The 25,471-nt window shown below is 38.3% G+C and overlaps 1 protein-coding gene across 1 annotated transcript in view; it reads left to right on the forward strand.

Moving 5' to 3' along the window:
* Positions 1-13,764, forward strand: part of fat3a (FAT atypical cadherin 3a) — a 97,072-nt gene extending 83,308 nt beyond the window's left edge. The window contains exons 27-30 of the mRNA XM_052109881.1: positions 105-215; positions 1,775-1,834; positions 6,827-6,862; positions 9,843-13,764. Coding sequence (XP_051965841.1) covers positions 105-215; positions 1,775-1,834; positions 6,827-6,862; positions 9,843-10,351 — 716 coding nt within the window. The 3' untranslated portion in view covers positions 10,352-13,764. The remainder of the gene's footprint in view (positions 1-104; positions 216-1,774; positions 1,835-6,826; positions 6,863-9,842) is intronic.
* The last annotated feature ends 11,707 nt before the right edge of the window (positions 13,765-25,471 follow it).

The raw sequence follows: 25,471 nt of genomic DNA on the forward strand, positions 1-25,471 counted from the left end.
TAGTTAATGCATTCACCGGCAGACTAACTGGACCACGCTAACAGGCCAAACATTGAACCCAAGGTTTTGAGTTGTTATTGTTAACCTCTGACCTTTCTGTTTAGGTAAAGTGGATTTGCTGGAGGACGTCACTTGTTTCTCGGGCAGTAACAAGGGTAGCAACTCTGAGGTCCAATCACTGAGCTCCTTTCAGTCCGACTCTTGTGACGATAACGGTAAGCCCCTACTTCAGAATTCTTCATCATCCAGTCATCATCTTTATCATTGTAATGTTCAGTAATTATTTCAAGAATTACACAAGGTGTGTGTGTGTGTGTGTGTGTGTGTGTGTGTGTGTGTGTGTGTGTGTGCGTGCGTTTGTGTGGGCGAGTGTATGTGCTGCCTTTAAGTACTCCTGGGAGGTCCCTACCAACGAATTGCGGAATCGTTATTACTATGTGCATTCAAGTTATTTTGGTTGGAATAAAATGGGTGCATTTTGCCGCTTCGTTTTGGGGTTTTTTTATCTGCAAGCATTTTTGTGCTAATCAAACAAAATTAAGGGTGAAAGATATGTTACATGTAATTGATGCTTTATACTGTGTATTACTATTACTGTTTAGAGCAAACAGACTTGTGATTTTCAATCAGCCATAGAGAATGATGGGAAATGTAGTTTTGTCGCACAAGAAGTAACCTTTTCCGTCAATAGTTCACGAAATGCATGCAGGCTGAATCGTAGAATCAATGTTTACAGTTAAAGCTGAATTCATACCAATGCCAATGTCATGCTCTCACCATGATTTTTTAAAGGATGCTCCGAAATGGGAAAGTTGTGGGATTAAAGGGATAGTTCACCCAAAAATGATCTTATCATTTATGCCATCCCATATGTGAATGACTTTCTTTTTTCAGCAGAACACAAACAAAGATTTTTAAAGAATATCTCAGCTCTGTTGGTCCTCACAATGCAAGTAAATGGTGACCAGACATTTGTAGTTCCGAAAATCACATAAAGGAAACTTAAAAGTAATCCATAAGACTCCAGTGGTTAAATCTGTACCTTCAGAAGCCATATAATAGGTGTGGGTGTGAAACCGATAAACTTAAGTCTTCTTTTTTACTCTAAATCTTCACTTTCAGATTTAGAGTAAAGAAAGGACTTAAATATTAATCTGTTTCTCTCCCACACCTATTATATGGCTTCTGAAATATGGATTTAAACACTTCAGTCATACGGATTACTTTCATGCTGCCTTTGTTATTTTTTTGAGCTACAAAGGTCTGATAACATTCACTTGCATTGTAATGGACCTACAGAGCTGAAATATTCTTTAAATATCTTCGTTTGTGTTCTGCTGAAGAAAGAAATTCAAAGACATCTGGGATGGCATGAGGGTGAGTAAATGATGAGAGCATTTTCATTTTTAGATGAACTATCCCTTTAATAATTATTCAGATCTTTCCTCTGGTATTATGATGCATGATCCAACATGAATTGAAGGGTGCGTGTGTGCGTGCTTGCGTGCGTGTGTGTTGGTCATATCATTACCATTTCTCCACTGATTGGTTGGAATGATGCCATGCTTGCCTTCCATTGGTCACTGCTAAATTCATCAGCAGCCAATCAGGCCACAGAAGCTTCTGCAGTGGACCAAATGTGTTACAGATATTGTAGCGTTATTTCTTCTGTTTGATTGGTCTGTAGCACTGTGACCACACCATTTGGTTTCCTGTGTGCTTGTCAGTATGTGTAAACATTTTTGACTGCTCTTCATTGCTTTCTCTTTCCAAGCTTCCATAGTGACGGTAATACGGTTGGTCAATGATGCAGTCGACACGATTGAAAATGAAGGTACTCATTTCATACGCTGGATTCTGATAAAGCATCTTTCTGAAAAGCGCTTGCACACAGGCACAAATATGCATTGCAAATAAAACTCAAACACACATACTCATAACATGAAAAATGAGTGTTAAAAATAGTCTTTCTTTCTTTCTGTATTTCTTATCTTTACAAACACGTTTATTTGACTAGCTAAATGAGGACACGCCATAGATGTCCATCGTTTCCATTCCAAGTTAGTTATATTGCTACAGAATAACTACTAAAAGAAAACTTTGTGCATTTTTCCCGCCAAAATAAAAAACTATAAAAAATTTGGTACAACAGATACGTCCCACTTATTTAAATGGCCAGTTGTGCTGATATTCAGTAAAACAGCTCTTGCCTTTGGTTAAATTAATCGTTTTAGCAATTTTGAGAGTCCTTGGATGTCTCCAAATGGAGGTTTGGTCCGATCTAGCTCACTTCTCCACACATATGTATGGAACATAAATCGAGAATGTAACATGAATACAAAAGTAATATTGTTATAGTAAATTATTAATGTTATATAGAGTGTGTGTGTGTGAGATTTTATTACTCATGGGGGGAAATGTCACCCAAGAGGCCAGGATACTACATCCCTGGTCAAACATTTTCCCGCAAAAACACCCAGAAATTTATTGTGTGAATTTTACAAACACACACGTTTAAATTGTGTTTTCAAATGTGCTTTTCAAATAAGTTGGATGAGATAAAGTAATCTGTGTTGTTGAGCTTTTTTTGAGCTTTTTAAATTATATATTTTAAAGGTGCACTAAGTGCATTTCATTTATGTTTGTCTGGCTGAATAGACCGCACCACTCAAATTTTGATTACATATTTGTGTATTTGTCACCGATGATTAATTTATTCCTCCACCAAACGTATCAGATAATAGAGGGATCACTGAGGTCGCATTTACATATGGTAATAAAATGCATTTTTGGCGACCTGTTTGAATTAGACGACGCTATAGAGCTGTGGTTCTCAATGTTTTTGATGAACGCACCCCTACTTCATTCCCTTACCCCAGCCGTCCCCTAAAATGAAATATATTCCCTCACTCCCCTAATGTAGCCTGACAAATTTAATAGAGCTTAAGTAGTGATATGCTAATATTTATTATCAATGTATTTCTGTCTAAAGTTAAGTTAATCTTACTATAGTATATTCAAATATAGTATAACATTGGTTGTGATGTAGAGTTCTGTGCCGAATTCAAATGGTTTCCGCTTCTCTCGCCTCGTTTCTCAATGATTTGTGCCAAGCTGCGAGTTTAAGAGCTTGAAATTTAAGAGCTTTGCGCTCGCGCTGCTCTGTCCATTGAGCCGTATCCATCTACAGAGCCATGCAGGTGCATTAGCGGAGATCGTGCCTCCACCTGTGTATTTGACTCTGCTAAACCAGATATTTTAGGTGCGTCTCTACAGGTAGACTTCAAAATCTGATGAACGATGGTATAAATGCGTACCAACCCGTATAATTGAGAACCAACTGATATACTCCAATTCTAGATAAACGTTTTAAAGCAAAGAGGAACTTGATGATAGATTTCATTATTATGACTGATAAATGCCCCCCATTTGTGACTAATGCCCCCCCTCTACTAATTTACTCTCAGCCCCCCTTGATATCCTTTGAACGCCCCCTGGGGGGGCGGTACCACCCCGTTGAGAACCCCTGCTATAGAGGTAACATTTTGGGATTTGACAACTTGACCCACATTCGGAGGTGGTCAAAAACGTATGAAACCACATTTTCCTCGAAGTGTAAATGCTTATCCATTCGATTGTCTTCGAAAAGCAGCGACTCAATCGATGCACTAGAATAAGAGTTTAATCTTTACCAGTTGCATGCAGCTTTAAAAGGAAATAACCATCCGATCAGAACATTTTTAAAAAGTGCATCGCATACATTTTCTTCATTGTGCCTGAAATCAACATGCAGTGACCAATGAGAAACATGCAAATGTAAAGCTCAGTTAATACAGGTATTGCACTAAAAGAACAGCGAATTCTCCTCTTAAGTCATGTTTGTGCTTGGATTCAATTCAAGTATAATTAAGAGGAATGGTGTGCTACATTTAGCACTTTCTTTTTCCTCTTTTACTTGTTTGCATTGTATAATCATGCAGAAAAACACTGAGGATGATTGATGCTTGTCGTCATGAAATCAGAGACCTTCCCCTCGAAATCCGAACACAAATGGTCAAAAGAGACGCAAATTTTGACCAGTGATGTGTCTCGCCTGTCCACTTGTGATTGGATAGCCCAAAACGCTTCTTAATACCAAGTGTCAACAGGCCAGAGATGTGTTTGTCTGGTCATGTGATCTAAACATAGCTGCCACCAAGAATGGAGACCATCCTCATGTAGAATAAAACAGGCCTTTTCGTCAACCCCTGATATGACTGGAGACTTAATCTCAATTAATATGTCGTTTTAAACGCAAAAGTGGAAAATACTGTATTTGTGCACCTTTTAAACCAGCCCACAATTCAATATTTTAAATCTAGTCCTGACAGACCTATTTTCCTGTTATTTTAGTGGATAGAAACAATCTGATAAATTTTTAATATTGCCTTTAAAAAGGCCAAGAAGTCTTATTGTAACTTGTAGAAGAAAGAACAAACCTAATTTGCTGATTTTAGTAGTTTGTATCGCTCTGAGGCACAGTGATAGTGTGTGCACTTTTACCGTGTGTACTTGTTGATTTTCTGCCCAGTAATGGACTATAGACTCTCACTTACTTTACATGGTCCACATTTAAATGACGTTTTAGCCCCGGGCTTAATCATACTCAATCAAACTCAAGCTTGCAAAGATCAAACATGGGCAGTTTCCTAAGCTAGCTAACTTTTACAGCACCATTCTCTTTTTTTGGTTTTAATATCTATTGCTCTCTCTTTCTACCTTACCCTGTCTTACCCTTACAAATATTTACTATGGCAACTACTGAATAGTTTTTATCAAAAGACCATATTTACTGCCGTTTTTGGTTCTACTGTAATATCGTAATGAATGGTGTATGCTCAGGCTAGCTTCACTATTACTGTTGCTTATTCTGAAGGTTAAGTTTGAACAACTCATCCTAAAGCCCAAAGTATACTTCGATTTTGATGCGAACGCTCTGCGTACAGTCGAATGCGAGTCTGTCGAAGTATACTCCGTTTGACGGTGCACGCATGCACTGGCGGTTACTGCATACGTGCTACAACTGCTATATAAACCAGACTATTTCTCTTCAGGATTTTAGACCCATAAAGACGTCTTGATATTCTTTCAGACTGGAGTTATACAAATGCAGGTTTCTCCTGACCTCCTCACTCACACGCTCTTGACTTGCATATCCATTGTTGTTGTTTTACATTCATTTTTTTTTTTTTATAATAATACTGCTATTTACCGTCGATTACATTCAGGGCCGCCGCTGGCCAAATTGATGCCCTACGCAGAAGGGGGGTCACGTCGCATCGCGTGATATGAGCCTGAAGCGATCATCTTTGTTCCGCAACTGCTTTTGTGTCCTTGAATAACTTACAACATGCAAGTAAGGGCAGCCGGTGGACTTACTGGTGCCCTCCAAGGGTAAGATGGTGCCCCCCTGGGGAGTTGGTGTCCTACGCAGACTACGTAGTCTGCTTATAGGGAGTGGCGATACTGATTACATCTCTAGCATTTCTTCGTGACAGCAATGGCTCAAATGTGAGTATTGCCACCTTGTGGACCCACTAATTCGTACAAATAGTTCCAGGCGCATTCTGCGTGTTCAAAGACGCACTGTTAGAAAAAGTGTGCTGCGCTCAATCAGTGCTCGAGCATGAGATTTGCGTCACATGTCCTGTATGAGTGTCCGCGTCTGATCGACGTATACTTTGGGCTTAAGTTGTAAACATCAGCACGTAACTCATGTCTCCTAGAGACATGAATGATACCTTGTTGATGAGAGGTGTGCTATTACGTTGTAAGCGATCAAACGTAGGTTTTTTTGCCCGGTGAAAAACAGCAAAATATCCTCATAAACTTGCATTGAAGAAGTGACCCGAATCATATAGAGAAGAGAATATCGTGTATAATTTTGTTCACTTTGATGAGCGTGCTAATGGTGCATTTACGTCATGTCAGAATTACCACACTTATGAGAGCGTTTTCGTCTTTGTACTGTGGAGCCTTGACCGATGTGACATCATGTAGTTCGGGTATGGCAGCAGCCTCAGCAGTTAACTGTAGTGCCATTGTTACCTGGAGTGCTTTCTTTGTTCTTAAACGTTTTGCACGAACATAGAGTTCAATTAATTTACTGATAAGTGTTTAACTGTTATCAACAACAAATCCTCTTTGGCTGTATAAGTGTTGCTATAGAAACTAATGGCTAGCGAGGTCCGATAAGGCGAACAGCTCAGAGAAGGATCTCTGAAATGCCATCTTGTAATTACAGTAATTCTGACAAGATGTGAATGCAGCATAATACCAAGTTACCACAGTTTTATTGTTGTAACATTAACTGTAGTAGCTTATATATTAATGGAAATTATGGTCAATATTTGTAAGGGTATACACATACACCAAAAAACATCACCAAACACACAAAGACAAACTCATATTTGAATACTATAGATTTCTCATGTGTATGTCATAGAAAGTGTTTGTGGAGTGGTGGTGGCGTAGTGGCTAAAGCACAGGGCTGTTAATCAGAAGATCGTTGGTTCGAACCCCATGGCCACCACCATTGTGCCCTTGAGCAAGGCACTTAACTCCAGGTTGTTCCAGGGGGATTGTCCCTGTAATCATTGCACTGTAAGTCGCTTTGGATAAAAGCGTCTGCCATAAATGTAAAATGTTTCTACAAAAAATATACTGAGTTCAGGGTGTGAGATGTGCTTGGTGCTGACCCAGACGTCTGTCTCTCTCTCATACACTCTTGTGATCTCTCTCTCTCTCTCTCTCTCTCTCTCTCTCTCTCCCCTTTTCTGCCTGACAGTGTCTGTTATGGATCAAGGTCAAAACTTCAACAGAGGTGATTTTTTTTCTCTCTCTTTGTTCAAGTTCTTACCCTCCTACAGTTTTCACTTTGTTCTCTGTCTATTTCTCTCTCTTGGTATTGCTGACAAATTGAGCTATTGCATTCTGGGAAATATCACAATTGTACAGCATCTGTCACTTTGACACACACACACCAACCAGTGTTGCCATGTCCACTTATAAGCTATTTTGGGCTATTTATTTATTTGTATTATTATAATATTTTTATTATTTTTATTTCATTAAATCTTTGGGAAGCTGCAGGTTATTTATTTATTTACTATTGTTTCCATAAGATTGTTTTGGGGGGCTTTAGTTACATGTACCCCATTTTTATTTAGATTTAGAGGCATGACATTTTTCAAAAAGTTTAGTTTCATTTTCATTTTTTTTTTATCATTTACTTATTATTTTTGTTTCTGTGAATGGTAATGACAACGCCAAACCTAACACAAAGTACGGCTGCATGATTGTGACAAATCATTATCGTCGATTATTTCCCTTGATGTGGTAATTGCGATTATTTTCGATTCATAGAATTTACTTCGAAGAACTTATTTCGGGTCGATCAACTGCATGCAGAATTCTTTAAGCCAGCTACACATCCAAAACAAGCTGAGAACTGAATTCCTAAATGACTATTGCTGTTTTATACATAAGTAAATTGGTCAACATTACATTGGCCCACTTAGAAGGATAGAAATCAAAGCTGTTATTCACATTTTTTATGAATCCTACACAGAAGCGAGCAATGGACATGTCTCTGTATGGTTCGAATGCTCAACCATAGAAAAACAAAATGTGACCAACCACTCATATCAGCTGTCCAAATACCTACTGTTCAAGCTGCACTCGACGTGATGTCATTATTTAAATTTGATTCTAGATTTGATATCTGACCAGTGAAATTAATTCTACAAAATGAATGCATTTGGTGAAGCAAGTTGCTCATTTTATTTTTGTTTTGTCAGACCAGTTTTTTTTTTTGTCAGACCAGTTTTTTTTTTTTAAGATATGGCAACACTGAAAACACATGTACACAAACACACATCAGAGTTCCTGCAGTCTGTCAACCCGTTCTTCTCTTTATTGTATCCCTGTCCCCCTGCAGTGCTTCCATTGCTGACTGTGTTTTCTGTTGTTTGATATCGATTTTTTTTTTTTTGGATTGTGGGGATCAGGATATGTACATCATGTGTGTTGAGTGTGAGTGTTGTGTGTATGCGTCCCTGCGCTTCTGTGTTTCACGCATCGCTGCCTGCGAGCCTAACAATTATTTATTTGATGTTTGCTTTCTTGTTCACGTGCCGCAGCATTGTTTGTACTTTTGATTAATTGTTTCGCTTGTACCGCAGTCTGTTGTTGACTTTTGAACCTTGACCTCATGTCCTGGCTGCATCGTCAATCAACCTGCAGGCATGTTCACTCACTCCCTCAAGACCTGCATGTGGAAATGTTCAATATTATGGTCCTGTCCCAAATGCCACTCTATGGTCACATTTTGGTGACAATGTTGCACAGATCATTCGTTCTCAACTGGTGAGTTGTAACCCAAAAATGGATCTCAGGTCTGTTCTGATTGGGTCATGGACAGCAGGGATAAAACAATGCTAAATGCAAGTAATACAATGCAACTAAAATTTAATGGTGCATAGTTAAGATAGTAAAATATCCCAAAAAAATTTAAAGGCTCACAATCTTTTAAAAGTGAAGAGAAAATACCCATTTTATTTGATGTTGACATCAAAGCCATTTTGCGTAAATTGGCACAAATCTGTTACTTGGAAGAAACTAGCCAAATTAGGCATGCCAACATGGGCAGGTTGCGTGATATGCCATCATGCTACGAAAACCATGACCAAAACTTCTCAACTCAACCCTAATTTAGTCCAACCCAAGACCAAGAAAGTTAAGAAAACTCTTAGCGTGACAATACAATTAAGCGGTTTCTTGCAACTGGGTCTTGGTCTTAAACCAATCAAGTTCAAGTCAGAGCCCAAAAGGGGGGCCAAGTTTGGACTCAAAACTGTAAACTTAACACTAAGCCAATACATAAATATTTTAAGCTTACTTTAACCTTTACAACTAAGAAAAACAATGTGTCAATTTGAGGGTCTGAACTATCCATTTATGAATATGTTTGGACTCAAGATTATCAAGTCCATGTTGTAGTGGTTTTTGATCAACAACTGACTGTAAAGAACAGAATGGGTATTAAAAGTGATATAATTCAATGACAAATGGGTTGCGTGGATCTTGTCTTGGACACACATTACACAAAATAACTTTTACTCTCAACATGCTGTGAAAGGATCTTGTTGCTGAACACTTCACGACTAAACTACACAATTACTGGTGAGTGAAATGTAAACATTAACCAGCCAGTTGCTAAATATATTCACCTTAGTCGCATGGCCTCTCATTGTAGTAGAGGGTTACACATTGAGTGAAAAATCGATCTTGAGATTTAAGAATCAATATCGAGATCGTTCAAATGAAGATCACGATTAATCGGGAAAACAATATATTTACCCACCCTTATCAATTTGTCGATTTAGCCAGTGATATGACAATGGACCTATGCAGTTCATGGTTATGTTAATACATTTGAATGTTATTTTAAGATTTTTTTTTTAGTTTTGTACGATAAACAATTTTAGTACTGTGTTGGGTCAGCAGTTGAAGTTGGATGTAAAATCTTTGCCCAGATGCAAAACCAGTTGACAACCACTTGCATAGATTGTTGTCTTGTAGTCCACTGTGAAGTCCACACTGCAAAGGGAGTGTGGACTTCACGCTTGTGAGACACCCTACATCAAGTGTGCCATTTGGGACAGAACCAATGTCTAACCTTTTAAACTCCCTTCAGAATGCTTGAGCATGCGGTCTACACATTATGCGGATCCCATACACGTCAAAAGGGCCGTTGTTGTTTATGTGATATTTACCAACTTCCTGTTTGTTTGTTTTTCCAGCGTACCACTGGGACACTTCCGACTGGCTGCCAAACACACGCCTTCCTGACATCGAGGAAGCACCCACCTACGAGACTGGCGAAGTGGCCATGGCCTTAGAATCCGATTATTACCTCGGTGGATTTGACATCGACAGTGACTACCCGCCTCCTCAGGAGGAGGTGTTTATGTCGCAGGACCTGTTGCCCCCGCCCCTTCCCACTGAAGTATACGACACCTCGCCTTCCAATCAACCAGCCTCCAGAGAGAGCACGCTCAGTGGGGACCGCAGGCCCCGCCCACAATTCCACCCCAGCCAATACCTGCCCCCACATCAGCTGCCACTCGGCTCTACTGGGGAGGAGTTTAGCACTTTCACAAGCAGGGAGGGCCATCTGTCTGTCAACGCCTCCTCTGTCTCCTCGGTTTCCTCCACGCCATGCGGGTTCGAAGACTCTGAACCGGGAGGAAGCTTGAGTAGTCTGGAGGACGCGCACACACAGCCATTTACACAGCAGACTGAGGTGTGAAACACACTTGGAAATGCTCATGTACTCATATAAACAACATCAGGAACTAAAAGCGCCTTTACTGACGTTAACAGATACACTCTTGGACATTAAAGACTCTAAACTGTTGCGTCTGTCAGAGCTTGTAAGAACGACAAAATAAAGTGAGACCGATGCAGCAGACAGAGTCTGCTGACCGCCGACACCGCAGACAGACTCTCAGCTCTGCCCTTTGCATGAGCAGGAAGCAGAGCTGCCCAAATATAGAAGCACAGCAAGTGACTGGAAGTGATGTCATGGGTGGGGACCATGTAAAGCAACAAGAAGTGCTTTAGCAACCAGAGACCAATGATCTGTAGACATCTTTCCAGAAATGTCTTGGTATATTTCTTCCAGTTCCTGTCACAGATGTTCTTGGTGTGTTTGAAAGAGAGAAAGTGATGTAGAGTTCGACTCTGTTCCAAAACCTAGTGTGCTGCCTACATAGACAGTACCTTTAGTCCCTGATGCAAAGGATAGCAACATAATATTGCCTTCTAAGATACCTTGCTTTAGCCAAATTCTGAAGGCACCAATTTACTGCTAGCGAAAACTAAGAAGGAACGGGGATTAATCCCTAATTAAGTTCATTGCGGTGAACTTTAAAGGGGTCATGACATGCCTTTTTGTTATTATTTTAAAATGTTACTTGAGGTTCACTTATAATGTGACATGACAATGTGGAGGAAGTAGAGGACAAGTCATTTTGGCAGCTTGGTATCAACCAATGCTCTTTTTGCAGTGAGAAGGACGTTTTTAGTTCTGAAATGTTTAGTATGTTTTTAAGGGACAACGACCTCTTATATTTCAAAGGATCAAGGAAAACTTGATTCGTCATGTCATCACCCCTTTAAGGAAAACTTTGTACCAGCTGTTCAATGCCTTCATACTGCCATTGGTCCACGTAATTTTTATTTATAAAAAAAAATTCCGATTAAGTCTATAAAATATAATAGCATATGGTAACCGGTGCATATTATGGCCACACATAATGTGTTAGCATTTGCGGCATGAATGCACAATGTAAGCTTGACAAATCACACATTGACTAATTCATACTGTACAGGGCCAGTACCAAAAAACATTCTTTGGGGGAGCGTATGACCTTGAAGGTGCGCAAGTGGTTGTCTCTTCATCGGACCAGGATGGGGTTATCAGAAGTTTCATAGAATGGGCATGTAGTCAATGGCGTAGATTAGGCTTGAACATTGGGGGGAGGGATTTACCTATGTTTCCATTGATCATGTTATAATCCATGAAAACATCCTCCTGCATGTAGTAAATGATAACACTTTTTAATATCACATTATTTGTGGTTGAGGCTTCACATGCAGTCTGTTAACAGGACATTGTACGGCAAACTCTATTGTAATCAATAATGAGTCACATCTTCCATGTGCTTCACCTAAGGAGCACAATTTGTATAGTTTGTGAGATGCTGCCTAGATAGGACGTCCTGAATCAGTCAAAATCAGAATTTACTTTCTATCAGGAAGACTCGCAGACTTGAGTGAAATTTAAGATGACGTTTATTTGATGAATATAAAACAGAAAAGTAATGTCTCTCTTTGGCGTTGGCCCCATCTGGCGGTTCAAAGAAGTCGTACTCGGAACGTCAAGTCCTGCCAGAGATAGGAGGCAGGGGCGAGGAGCCTACCCCCGTGCAGGATGGGACTCAACTGGTGGTGGTGGGGTGGTGGAGGTTTCCGTGTTAGCACACTGAAACAGTAATGTGATAGATTGTGAGCAGACTTATAAAGCAACGGCTTACATGTGATTAGCTGGAAATGACCCAGCTAATGATGCGATGATGTACAGCTGCTAGTGTTCCCGCTAGAACTACGCTGTGCTTACATTTATTGCCAACTAAGTTTTCACATACAAGGAATTTGCCTTGGTGTTTGATGCATACTCTTATGAGGTTCCATTTCAGTTTGGCTGCTGCCCCGCAGCTGGCCATGTCTGGTAATTGACAGCAAGTCAGCTCATTGGGTTTTGGAATAGAGCTTATGTGTGTGTGTGTATGCGCACAGGTGTTAATGAAAATGAAACGGTTTTATATATAACGGTCAAAAAGCACACCCATTTTCTATATCTCTCTAACTTTTTTATTTTAATGCATTGTCCTGTTTTTCCACTAAATTGATGGACGGTATGTTGAGATACAGCAGCCCTGCCTGAAATAATTATGTCTTAACATATATAGAGCTCTGGAGTGGTAGCAGCCTCTTCTGTTGCGTGAATCATTACTCTGTTTAACAGCTGACTCTAAATAGCACTATTTTTCAAATGGATCGTTGAGATGCTGTGTTTACGAGTGTGTTTTAATGGAAAATGGGCATCACTCTTCTGTAATATTACATCCTCCCCTACCCTTCATTTGTTGTCTTTTTAAAAGCATCATGATTGCATATCAGAAAGCCATAAGTAGAATGTCATTACCCGTCTCGGAGTGCTGATATATTCACAGGCACATACAGTTTCCATGTTCACAGGCACATACAATGCAAGAATGACACATGGCTGTAGAGTGCAGTCCAAAACCACCTCCAATCAGTCCAAAAGAATTAAAGCATGAGTGAGAGAGTGGAAGCAATAAGAGCAGGTCGGAAAGATGGAAATGTCAAGTCCTGATGTGGAGTACTGAATATAGTACATGGAAGGAAAATGTAGGAAATCAGAACGAGAGAGAGGTATGATAATGTGGACCAACTTTGGATTGGAAAGTAGAATTAGTCCAGAGGGATCACATTGGCGTGTTTGAAGTTTGGTGCGAGTTGATTTTCAGAGTGTAATATTAAATGCCATCGGGCGGATACTTATAATTTTTTTTTTTTTGTACAAGCTGTAATTTTGACTGTAAAATTGTTGTACAGTGTATATAATTGAAGTTGTTCAAATGCAGATTTTGTAGATATTGAACTGCAATCTTGGCAGGGTCTCTGCATCCTGCAAACGCGTTTTGACGTGGATAAAAAGGACAACTGAAAAACTAAATCACGAAAATTTAACTACAATCTTTGCGGACATTTTTAACAAAGAAACGCACCCATGCATTATGCTTGTGTATTTTTTGTTTTCAGCACAGTTTTAGTCTTGGTAGAATATAGCTTTTTTTACTGTCAAAATAAACATTTCTTCGGCCATCTCAGCACCCCCCCCCACCCCATTACAGAAAAGGGAATTGCAATACTCTTGCCTGAAGGCCGTTTTATGTCTTCTTAATTGGTTATACATTTTTTGGTTTGTTTCATTTTAATTTACCCATTGTTTTATATTGTTCTGTTGACTGTGTAAAACAGTATTAAGTCATGCCTGTTGTAAGTGTAAAAATTATGTTCTTCTCTGCTGGATTTCAGTTTTTTTTTATGTTTTAATTTTTGTATTTTTTAAATCAACGCTGAAATTAAAAAAGAATATTGATCAAACTGAATATCACTACTTTTGAAGTTTTATGTGTGTTTGTGTACTTCCTATTCAGCAGGCCGTTTCTTTTTTATGAATATTTGCTAAAGATAACATGAAATCAACATTGACTTCAGTGTACATTATTCTAAAAAAAAAAAAAAAAACGTTGCTTTCAAAATCTTTCATCAACGTGTAATGACTTTTTCCACTTCTTGATACGACTTTATTGCTGATGTAACCAAGGCCGTGCAGGCATATAAATGTTATGGGTAGCTTAAAGAAATATTCTTTCTGAGTTCAATACAAGTTAAGCTCAATCGACAGCATTTGTGGCATAATATTGATTACCAAAAAAATACATTTTGACTAGACTCTCCTTGCCTATTTTTACAAAAAAGCAAACATCTAGGGGGCCTGGGTAGCTCAATGATTAAAGACTCTGACTACCACCCATGGAGTTCGCTAGTTCGAATCCCAGGGTGTGCTCCAGCCAGGTCTCCTAAGCAACCAAATTGGCCCGGTTGCTAGGGAGGGTAGTCACGCGGGGTAACCTCCTCGTGATCACTATTTTATGGTTTGCTCTCAGTGGGCCGCGTGGTGAGTTCTGCGTGGATGCCGCGGTGGATGGCGTGAAGCCTCCACATGCACTATGTCTCCGCGTTAACGCGCTCAACAAGCCATGTGATAATATGCACGGATTGACAGTCTCAGACACAGAGGCAACTCAGATTTGTCCTCTGCCACCCAGATTGAAAAATCCATGAAAAAAAAAAAAATGTGGGTTCCAGTGAGGCACTTACAATGGACGTGAATGGAGGCCCATTTTTTATTCGCTATACTCTCTATTTCAAAAGTATAACCACAAAACATAATCGGTTTATTGGGATAAAATCACTTAACCTTTTCTGTGTAAAGATATTGCCAATTTTACAACTTTGTTTCTATGATGATGTAATGTCGACAAACCCTAAAACCCTACAATATATAATTTAAACAACTTTACAGCTCAAATAATACATGAGTTTTAACAGAAGAAATTTTGTTAGTGCTTTTATAAAATTATAAACTTCACATTTCTGCCTTTAAACCCTCCAAATATTGCCCCATTTACTTCCATTGTAAGTGCCTTACGGTAACCTCGATATTTGCTTTTTTAAAGAAAAAGATGGACGTGTCTAATCAAGATAGTCACAAATGCTTAAGTTGTATTGAACCCGGAACATTCCTTTAACGTCTTTCCACTCTTCATGATCCAATGAAATCTTGATGGGTAAAATCCAGACCCATCCTACATTATATCCTACTGAAATAAATTTCACTTGAAAGGATACAGCATTATGAAATTTGGCAAATCATTGCAAATGCGGTTTCATGTTGTCTATAAGGATACATCTAAGAGTGTTTTGCTTATCATATGAATGCCATGATGGTGAAATAACTCCAGATGTTTACATTCGGGGTGAGTCTTTCCACAGGGCAAGATTTGGTGTTTAATCAGGTCTGTGTAAGCACGTGTGGGTCTGTCCATGTGTGTTTCTCTCTTTGAAGGCTTCTGTGACTCATTATCTTCACGGCTGTGGCATTTCGAGAGCACAGGGTGGTTCGATTTCTTGTCCTCAATATTTTTTTATCTTTATCTTTAAGGGCCTATTCAGCTGAACGAAGGTAAATGTCCTCTAGGAGACCAAAGGAATTGGTGTCATTTTAAACGCCGACCCTCACCTCTTGTTTGGGTCCTAATGAGAAAATCTTCAGATCGTATCTGGTGAACTGTGAACATCTTTGGGTACAAAACTTCATGGTTACAGCACTAGTTATTTGGCGATAGAGACTGAACTCAGTCTCAATGTTCTGAACATTCCCATTCAGCAACCAGTAGAGCAGAGGATTGCCTTCCAGTAAGAAAACCAAAGAGATATCCCGATGTACTTCTGCAATCAAGTCTAAACCCTGGCATTTGCTTCTGAACTTGAGAATACATTTTAATAGAATTATCATAAACACCTCAAAATACAGAATAGGAAGCCCTTGGGGAATACCAAGAGATTGTGATGTGTTTTACCATTCACTTGTTCAGTTTTCTGTTGCGTGTAATGCATAATTGCATTTCAAAGATGAAAATAATAATGTACTTCTGCATGTCCCTCTTGCATTTCTGGTCTTTTAGTTTGCTATGGGTTATACAATAACATGCTGCCATGCTGTCCCCTTAAATCATTTGTTCTCACTTAAATGCATTTTTAAATAAATCAAAAGTGTATTTGTTTCAGCCCTCCACAACACTCTTATTCATTACGTGTGCTGATATATTCACGAGTCAGATCTAATCGGACGGATGAGGCAGATGAGGACAGATTTTAACCCTGCATCACTAATCTGTTTTGAAATGTGTCATAGTGTGACTTTGTGCAAGAGTTTATTGTGTCTGCAGGTGGTTTTTTCTTTCTTTTTCTCATATTTGCTTCTGTTGTGTTTATTTAATTAGTGTTATTTGCCTTTTTGTTGCAGCTACATCACAATTGTTTTTCAGCTAAAATATCTAAACATGCTTTAAACAAGATAAATGTTCTTGACAAGCTAAATTGTGTACGATAATAAGACAATATAATATCTTTTGAATTACGTTTATTTTTCTCACCCCCTTTGGCACTTTGTTTTAAGCATAAACCTCAATATATTGTACAAAATGAAGAAAGAAAAATAAACTAAAATTGAATTCCTTGACAACCAATGGCACAAATGTAAAAAAAATGTACATTGCCAATTCTTACCGATGATGTTTGCAGTACTTTGTGAAGACGTTGAGGGTTTAAACTCCAGAGAGGGAGAAGCAGTTCATGGTTTACACTTCAGAGCCATTCAGGCTATTTATGGTTGGCTGTCTTAGTCGGACTAGAGCACCAGATTGGTTGCACATGCTCAGTTGGACTCTGATCAGGTTAAACTGGTCTGGGTCAGGCCATGCCCTCTTTAACCATTGGGTCATCACTGTAAAAATAAATAAATAAAATACTGTCACTTTAAAAAATAACACACTAAATTAAATTATGTATACAGTACATTAATATATATATATATATATATATATATATATATATATATATATATATATATATATACACACACATTCTGACATGTTGTGCATTCTGAGATCTTATTCTGCTCACTACAACTGTACAGAGAGGTTATCCGAGTTAACGTAGACTTTGTCAGTTTAAACCAGTCTGGCCATGTTCTGTTGACCTCTCTCATCAACAAGGCGTTTCCATCCGCAGAACTGCCGCTCACTGGATGTTTTTTGGCACCATTCTGAGCGAATTTTAGAGACTGTTACGCGTTAAAATCCCAGAAGATCAGCAATTACAGAAATACTCAAACTAGGCCGTCTGGCACCAACAATCATGCCACTCTCCATATCACCGAGATCACATTTTTCCCCATTCTGATGGTTGATTTGATTACTGAAGCTCCTGCATGATTTTATGCATTGAACTGCTGCCACACGATTGGCTGATTAGATGATCACATGAATAAGCAGGTGTACAGGTGCACCTTATGAAGTGCTCTGTGAGTGTATGATGAAAGTATTTGACATTACTAGATGGCAGTGTGATGCTTGTACTGCACATTTTACAGTTTATAACTATATGTTTAGTCTTTTTAACTTTTTAAATATGCTTTGTACTTGAAAACACACTGATAACTATCATGATAATATTAATGATTAAATAGAATACCTGATACAGTTCGACTGAAACATGAAGAAACAAACTACAGTATAACTCTCACTTTCACTATTTAAATAAAATATAATCTGTTGCTTTAATATAAGGTTCTATTTATTTACACTAGTAAATGCATTAGGTTTCATAAACTAATAATAAACAATATTTTATTACAGCATTTATTGATGTTGGGTAATATTCAGTAATATTTGTCATTGTTCGTTCATACATTATTTACTCATGTTAACATGTACAACTTTTACTTTTGTACATGTTGAAATGAAGTAACATTAATAAATGCTGTAAAACTATTTCTATCGGGAAGACACGCAGGCTTGAGTGAAGTTTAAGATGCCATTTATTTGATAGATGTAAAACGGGAGGTGATGTCTCTCTCTTTAGCGTAGGCCCCGTCCGGCGGTCCGAGGGAGTTGTACCCGGAACCATCATGTCCTGCCGGAGATAGGAGGCAGGGGCGAGGAGCCTACCCCCGTGCGGGACGGGGCTCAACCTGTGGTGGTGGGGTGGTGGAGGTTGCAGTGTTAGCACACTGAAACAGCAATGTGATAGATTGTGAGCAGACTTATAAAGCAATGGCTTACGTGTGTTTGGCTTGGAGTTACCCAGCTAATGATGTGATGATGTACAGCTGCTAGTCTTCCCGCTAGAACTACGCTGCACTTCCATTGATCGTTGTTAGTTCATGTTAATTAATGCAGTTGCCTAATGTTAACAAATACAAACTTATTGTAAAGTGTAACCTATAATTTAATGTGATGCATCTAGCAATGACTTCTGTGAATATTCTCTCACTGTTTTTCATCATGCATGTTTGTTTTTTTTATTTGTTAAATTATTTTACTTAATTCTGTTTTATGTGTTTAATATCATATTTGAATTCTATATAATAAGGTCATTTATACTTCCATAACAAAATTTTAACTATGACTTTTGCTACATCTAAAAGAAATTGCTAATGGTACAAAAGTACGGTAACAGGATATACTTTACCATTATGCATGCTTTTCCATTAAAATATGCATAAATCTCTTTTCAGCTGAGTTTGTAGTGTAAAGAACTGCTCTCTGCACTCTACAGCAATATCATAAACTGTTTACTGTGAGAAAGTGCTAAAATTGCCTTTAAAATGATTAAAGGAAAAAATAAGTACATATAAATAATTAAATAAATGCTTTTGCATATTCTGTGTCATGCATGTAGCTATCAGAGAGCAGTGTTATTCATTTTTAATTCAATATGGGACACTTTTAATGGATGGGCGGCAAGTCGTGTCCCAGAATTCCATCGGAGCATATGGTATGTAATGAAATTAATCACACACATTGATTTGACCTTCCAAACACACACACATGCACCTAGTTATGTCATTAGAATATTGATGGAGATGATGCAGAATGTAATTTGGTGAGGTGGCAAGAGATATAAAGACGTGTAAGTGTGTATGCAAGTGTGTGTGAGCGTAAATGAGTTTGAGACACGTTTGATTTCCATTGTGACTCTTTGTGTGTGTCTCCATAGAGTTGAAAGTACTTTGCATCTTTTGAAGTGTGTGTGTGAGAGGTCAGTCGACATTTGCATTCCGTCATTGTCTGTCTCTCTTTACGTTATCATCTGCTTTGGTATTAAGTCTTTAAGCTTCTAAAGCTATTTTTTTCTGCTTTTGTGTAGAAGGATGTGTGTAGAAGGATCCTCAGAGGAAGGTGAGAGGGGTATTTAGGCAACGTGCTAAAGACTGATGCAAAGGACAGAAGACTTGTTTTTATTCAGAAGATAAATCCAGCCTGAGCTGTAAAACAGGTCAATAGCTGCATTTCCATTGGTGAATTGGCAACCCAAGGCATTCAAGTCCTTGTACATTTGCAAGGTCTTTCTCGGGCAGTGGACAGGACAGTTTTAGTGCACACGCCTCAGTCTCTTGAGCTTTGTCTTTGTATGACCAGCTGGACTGTAACTCTTCCATGCTGTCTATGGAAGCACAAGTCCACTTCTCAACTGGTTTTGCTTCAGGATACAGAGTTTACATTGGACTCCAAGTGGCGACTCAACACAGTATCAAATGGTTTATCATACAAATTAAACAAAAGTGTGCTTGAAATCAAACTTTGAATTTTTTTCTTATTTTATAATATATTTTTACTGTAAAACTCAACAGGTTGTATTTACAGTTTGTGTGTTAGTTTCTCTTGAGTTTAGATGGTTTCATGCACTTGGCAGCCAATAATCAGCCACACAAAAACATTGTGGTCAGCACAAACCGTATTTAATACAGTCTGGATCATATTTCTTTTTACTTTACATAGTTTTGTTCATGGTTTTTGAGGATGAGGGCATGCACACAACCAGCCAGAGTTGACATACAGTACCTGACACTCAATCTTGTCATGTGAAAAAAAAAGTCAGATATCAGATATTTAGACGTTTTTAAAGTAACCTTAAGATAACTATTTAATATTCTTGACACAGAAATATTTGTGACTTCTGATTTAATGATATATATATATTCTGCAATTAATGTTTTTCAAAAAGCTATGAAACCATTTTAAGCAACAGCCTTTGAAGTCAACAACAACAGATATGGGAAGCATTTCTTGTCCTGTTTAAAAGTTAATGAGCCAATTTATTTAGCTTTCCAAAGTATGCATGATTATTGTTGCTTTTTATTCATTGCATTTTGCATAGTTTTTTTCCTGGCCTTGTCATAACAAACCAATTTTTTTTAGGTGACAACCCGCCAGTTGTAGACTAATTTTCTGGTCAATTGAATTGGCACCTGGACAGTTCTTTGATTTAGTAGCGGTGTGTGTGTCTGTATTTGTCAATGTACAGAATGGCTATATGCTGCCCAGGTTATGTTTGTGTGTGTGTGTGTGTGTGTGTGTGTGTGTGTGTGTGTGTGTGTGTGTGTGTGTGCGTGCGTGTGTGCGTGTGTGTGTGTGTGTGTGTGTGTGTGTGTGTGTGTGTGTGAGCATTTATTTATCACTTTGTACCCACATAGGGTAGTAAAACTCGAAATGTTTTACGTTGTGGGGATAATTTGTCGGCCCCCATGAGGAAAACAGCTTATAAATCATACTAAATTATGATTTTTGAAAATGTAAAAATGCAGAAAGTTTTCTGTGAGGGTTAGGTTTAGGGGTAGGGTTAGGTTTAGGGAATAGAATATAAAGTTTGTACAGTATAAAAACCATTATGTCTATGGAAAGTCCCCATAAAACATGAAAACCCAACAAGTGTGTGTGTGTGTGTGTGTGTGTGTGTGTGTGTGTGTGTGTGTGTGTGTGTGTGTGTGTGTGTGTGTGTGTGTGTGCGTGCGCATGTGCGTGTTTGTTCTCTCAATATCTCTTTGATCATTTGTGAATTCAGCAACTTTCATTCTTTCCATTTTATCTGTGTTAAGGTCTAATATTTGTTTTGTTCTCTACTATTCTACCTTTTTCCCCCATCTATCTTTCACTCTTTCTTTCCTCTGATTGACTGAGCTGCACCCAGGCAGGGTGCTGAAGCATGAACTGACTTCAGATCAGCTCTCAGATGAACTCCATCTCAGCTTTATTGAGTGTACAGATGCTTGAACAGACTGCAGATCAGCCTCTATGTAGCCTAAAGAGATAAACATATTCAGTGTAATAAAAAGAACAAGAAAAAAAAAACACTTCATCTAACAAGTATGAGGATAAAGACAAACGTGTAATTTGGGCTTTGTTCGCACATAACGTAAATCTGATTTGAACTCACGGGAGAACATATATTTCAAAGACATTACTGTATTTGCACGTGTGCAAACTTTGTTCACTAAATAAACAAACAGCACCAGTCATTTTAGTGCAATTTGTTTGATGTTTCTCATGTCTCGCATCCCAAATGAGGAAAAGTATACTTGAAATCCGATCTGACCGTTCAGATTGGGAAACATTTTAAAATATCATATTTTAATTGGACTTAAGTATGTTTGGGTCCAGTATTTTTCTGTTCAGACTAAACAATTAAACACATTTGAATTGGATACACTTCCTGTCTGAACAAACCCTTTGACATCACTGAACTGTCAATGATTCAGTCGATCTCATGAAAATTACATTACTCTGGCAACATATTTGCAAAATGAAACAGCGTGGTTCATTGCACGTATCACAACAGTTCCGAGGTGAAATGTCCACTGGTACGGTGCCAGGGAAGGGACAGGTTCGGTTCACTTAGTTTTGTCATGGCCACGTCATATAAGCTCATGAGAACGTGCATAATTTTAAGAGAAAGTCATCTAAAACACATTCTGTAAGTTAATGAGCTTTGCAGATGACAATTTGCACGTTTAAATGAAACTGTCGGATTTAAAAGGTCCAAACGTCTCCATGGATACCGCTGGATGCACAGAAAATGTTTGGAAAATGGTATAAAGAGAAAAGTATGTCGTTCCCACAACATACAAAGTCATGGTCATGAGAACAGTATGTCGTTCCCTCAACATAATATCTAGTGGACAACAACATATTATCACGTCCCCACGAGTTAATATGACGTGCCGCGACAAAACTAAGCGAACCAAACCTGTCCATTCCTGTGCACCGTATTGTGGTGCCAGAAGCTTGTTCAATTTTCTCCCCAACAGATGAGGATTTTAAGGTTAATGATCTATCGAGTTTTAAATGAACAAAACCTACCTCCCATTCCTAAACCTTAAACCTAACCAAAAGTGTTATAAAATGCAAATGCGAGATGAAAAACAATTGCTTAAGCAACCACGCCATTTTGGGGTGCTTTTATGACACTTAAGGCTTGCATGTCAACTGGCTTGCTCAGACTCGCACCCCGGACCTTTGCATCGCAAGTGTATCTCTCGATCGGTTGATCTACCACGCAACTTGATTGTGCTCAAATGAACTTGCAAATGTATTTGGTTATGTAATGTATAATGTGTTCACCAGGAAACATGCCGCAATATGCACATGAGCAAAAATGTATGTATAGTAATGTAATTCTTTTAGACCACGTTGCCTAAATGTGACCAGAATCTTGCAGTTTTTCCAATTATTTAATATGCAACAATTTTTTTTCAGATATAATTGACTTCATGTTGAGATGTACCCTTGTGTTGATGTAATGATAGCGAGCTGACATGACTCCAACAAATGGTAACATCTTGAAATCAGTGGAGCATCACTGAAAGATTGATGTAACATGAAAGATTAATGTAACATGTAATGTATTTAAACCAGATCATGGAGACAGCATGTGACAGTGTGGAGTGATGCGAACAGTTGACAGATCAGGTAATGTACGGTGGTGAATCGGTGATGCATGAAGACATGATCAGGGTAAAGATTTATGGCGGTACAGTGCTGCCGTACTTACAAAATGCATAACTAAACATTTTGTGAATGAAATTGTGTCTTTTAGACCATGATCTAATGTCACAGGATATTATCATTTTATAAAAGCACTTACATTAATTATTTTGTTACTTTTGTATTAATTGACCTGTAACGTTGTTTAAATAGTAATGTTTACAGTCAATTTAGGGTTTTAGGGTTTGTTACATCATCATGGCAACAAAGTTGTAAAATTGGCAATAAGTTTACACAGAAAAGGTTAGAAAGTGATTTTATCACATTAAAATTATGTTAACACACATTTTTTGTGTGTTAACATAATATATATATATATATAGATATATTTCTTACTTTTCTTTTTTTTAAGTGAGTATTTTAACATTCAAAAATTGGCCACCATTCACCGTCTATTGTAAGTGCCTCGCTGTAACCCAGATTTTGGATTATTTTTAAGAAAAGGAGGGATGAGTTGAAATAAATGTTTGTGGTAATCAATATTATGACACAAATGCTGTTAGTTGAGCTTAATTTTTTTTAACTCAAATGACGTGTTTTAAGTTATTTTAAAGGGACAGTTCAACAAAAAATTTAAATTCTCTCATAATTTACTCACCCTCATGACATCCCAGATGTGTATGACTTACTTTCTTCTGCTGGACACAAATGAATATATTTAGAAGAATATTTCAGCTTTGTAGGTCTGTACAGTACAAGTGAATGGGTGCCAAAATTTTTAGTCTACAGTGTTTTAATCCATATCTTCAGAAGTGATATAATAGGTGTGGGTGAGAAAATAAAAAAAATGTAAGTCATTTTTTGCTAGATATTCTCCTCCCTGCCCAGTAGGGGGAAATATGCATGAAGAATGTGAATCACCAACTGTGAGAAATATAAACAAAACTCTGTATGTATGTGTGCTAACCAAAGAAGGACACCACACGCACGAAAAGTCCATGACCTTCCTAGATGCTGTTAGTTTCTCTTGTCTTATCCTTTTTTGGAATGTTCTGTGCTCCAACGAGCACATACTCCTTTTCGTGAGCTAAATATCTCAGATAGACATAACAAATATCAAGGACTGCTTGACCTCATATGATTACCGTTCCTGTACTATTCCGATCAACAATTTCTTGTCCTTGGCTGTCTTGCTGTCCTGCTGTCACTATACTATTGGCTATTGGTTGTTTTTTGTTTTATGAAAGGTATAAATATCATGCTTGCTGTAGTAAACTTTGACAAGATTGAATAGAAACAACCATGTGTTGTCGTTCTTTCTCCTCCCTTCATGAAGCCTTCAGAGACACAGACTCCCGACTGCATTCAGTTGGGCATGCACTGAAAGGGACCGAGGAATTCTTGATGGCAGAAGTGTTGTATTCTAGACTACAACGAGATCCAAGTTTATTCCAAACACCAAGAATACAAGATTGTAAAAGTAAAAGGTAAAGTGGAGATTGACTGAGCAGAGAGAAGAATTTAAAGTAAAAAAGGACTTAAATATTGAAGTTTCTCAGCCACACCTATCATAAAGCTTCAGAAGACATTGATTTAACCACTGGAGTATTATGGATTACTTATATGCTGACTTTATGTGATCTTTGGAGCTTCACATTTTTGGCACCCATTCACTTGCATTGTATGGACCAAAAGAGCTGAGAAGTTCCTCTTATATGGGATGGCATAAGGGTGAATAAATGTAGTATTTTCAATTTTAGGTGAACTATCCCTTTAATAAACTGTTCAATTTAAATTAGTTTTTAGTGTCTCTTGTTGAAAATGCAGCCATGCTTATGTTCACATTTAGCCTATTACTAATAATAACGTTTTTATTTTATTGTTATCATTTCTTTATTGTTACAGGTTGCGATAAAATAGGGGAAAATTCTAAATTCTAAAATTCTAAAAGCGCCCATGTCCCACACACTCTCTCACAGACACACATGTATTCTTTCACATTCCACACAAATTGAACTAAAACACACACACAGACACTGACAAGCACCGCCAGTCTAAAGAGGGTTGGTGTGACATCAAAGATAGAGCGGCCCCTCTTTCTTTCTCTCTCTCTGTCTCACCCCCCGGAAAAACCAGACACCCGGTTACGTAACTCGATTTCCCTAACGAGCCGCGCGCTGGAACAATCAGCGTGCGCACTTAGTTCACGCACCCATCCTAGCAATAAAGTCGCAGCCAAGTTGCCACGCGGGAAACGCCTCCGTTATCCCCAGCAATGGTGTCGTGGGTGTAAAAACCCCTAATTATTCAAATACCTCGCGTTGGACGGATTTGAGTAGGCAGTACTGTTATCTGTTGTTGTCGAATCGGGTGCACGTGTTGGATCCCGCGTGCCCAGTATAGCATTGCTGGTTCGTGGAGATTAAGGCACCAGCAAACAGCACTTCCTGTTCCGTATATCTGTATTTGTAAACAGGATAAAATATATATGCAATGTGAACCCGTCTACTGCTGTTATTCTTACTATCACATCCATAAACCAGACTACACAGTGCTTACGTGGTCTGTCTGTACGTCTATCTGTCTGACTGTCTTTCTACTTTTTCCTCCCCAATTAATCGTCTATGAATTTATAAACTAAATGCACACAAACGCTGCCTATTTTC

The sequence above is a fragment of the Xyrauchen texanus genome, chromosome 38 (genome assembly GCF_025860055.1).
Source record: "Xyrauchen texanus isolate HMW12.3.18 chromosome 38, RBS_HiC_50CHRs, whole genome shotgun sequence".
NCBI lineage: Eukaryota > Metazoa > Chordata > Actinopteri > Cypriniformes > Catostomidae > Xyrauchen > Xyrauchen texanus.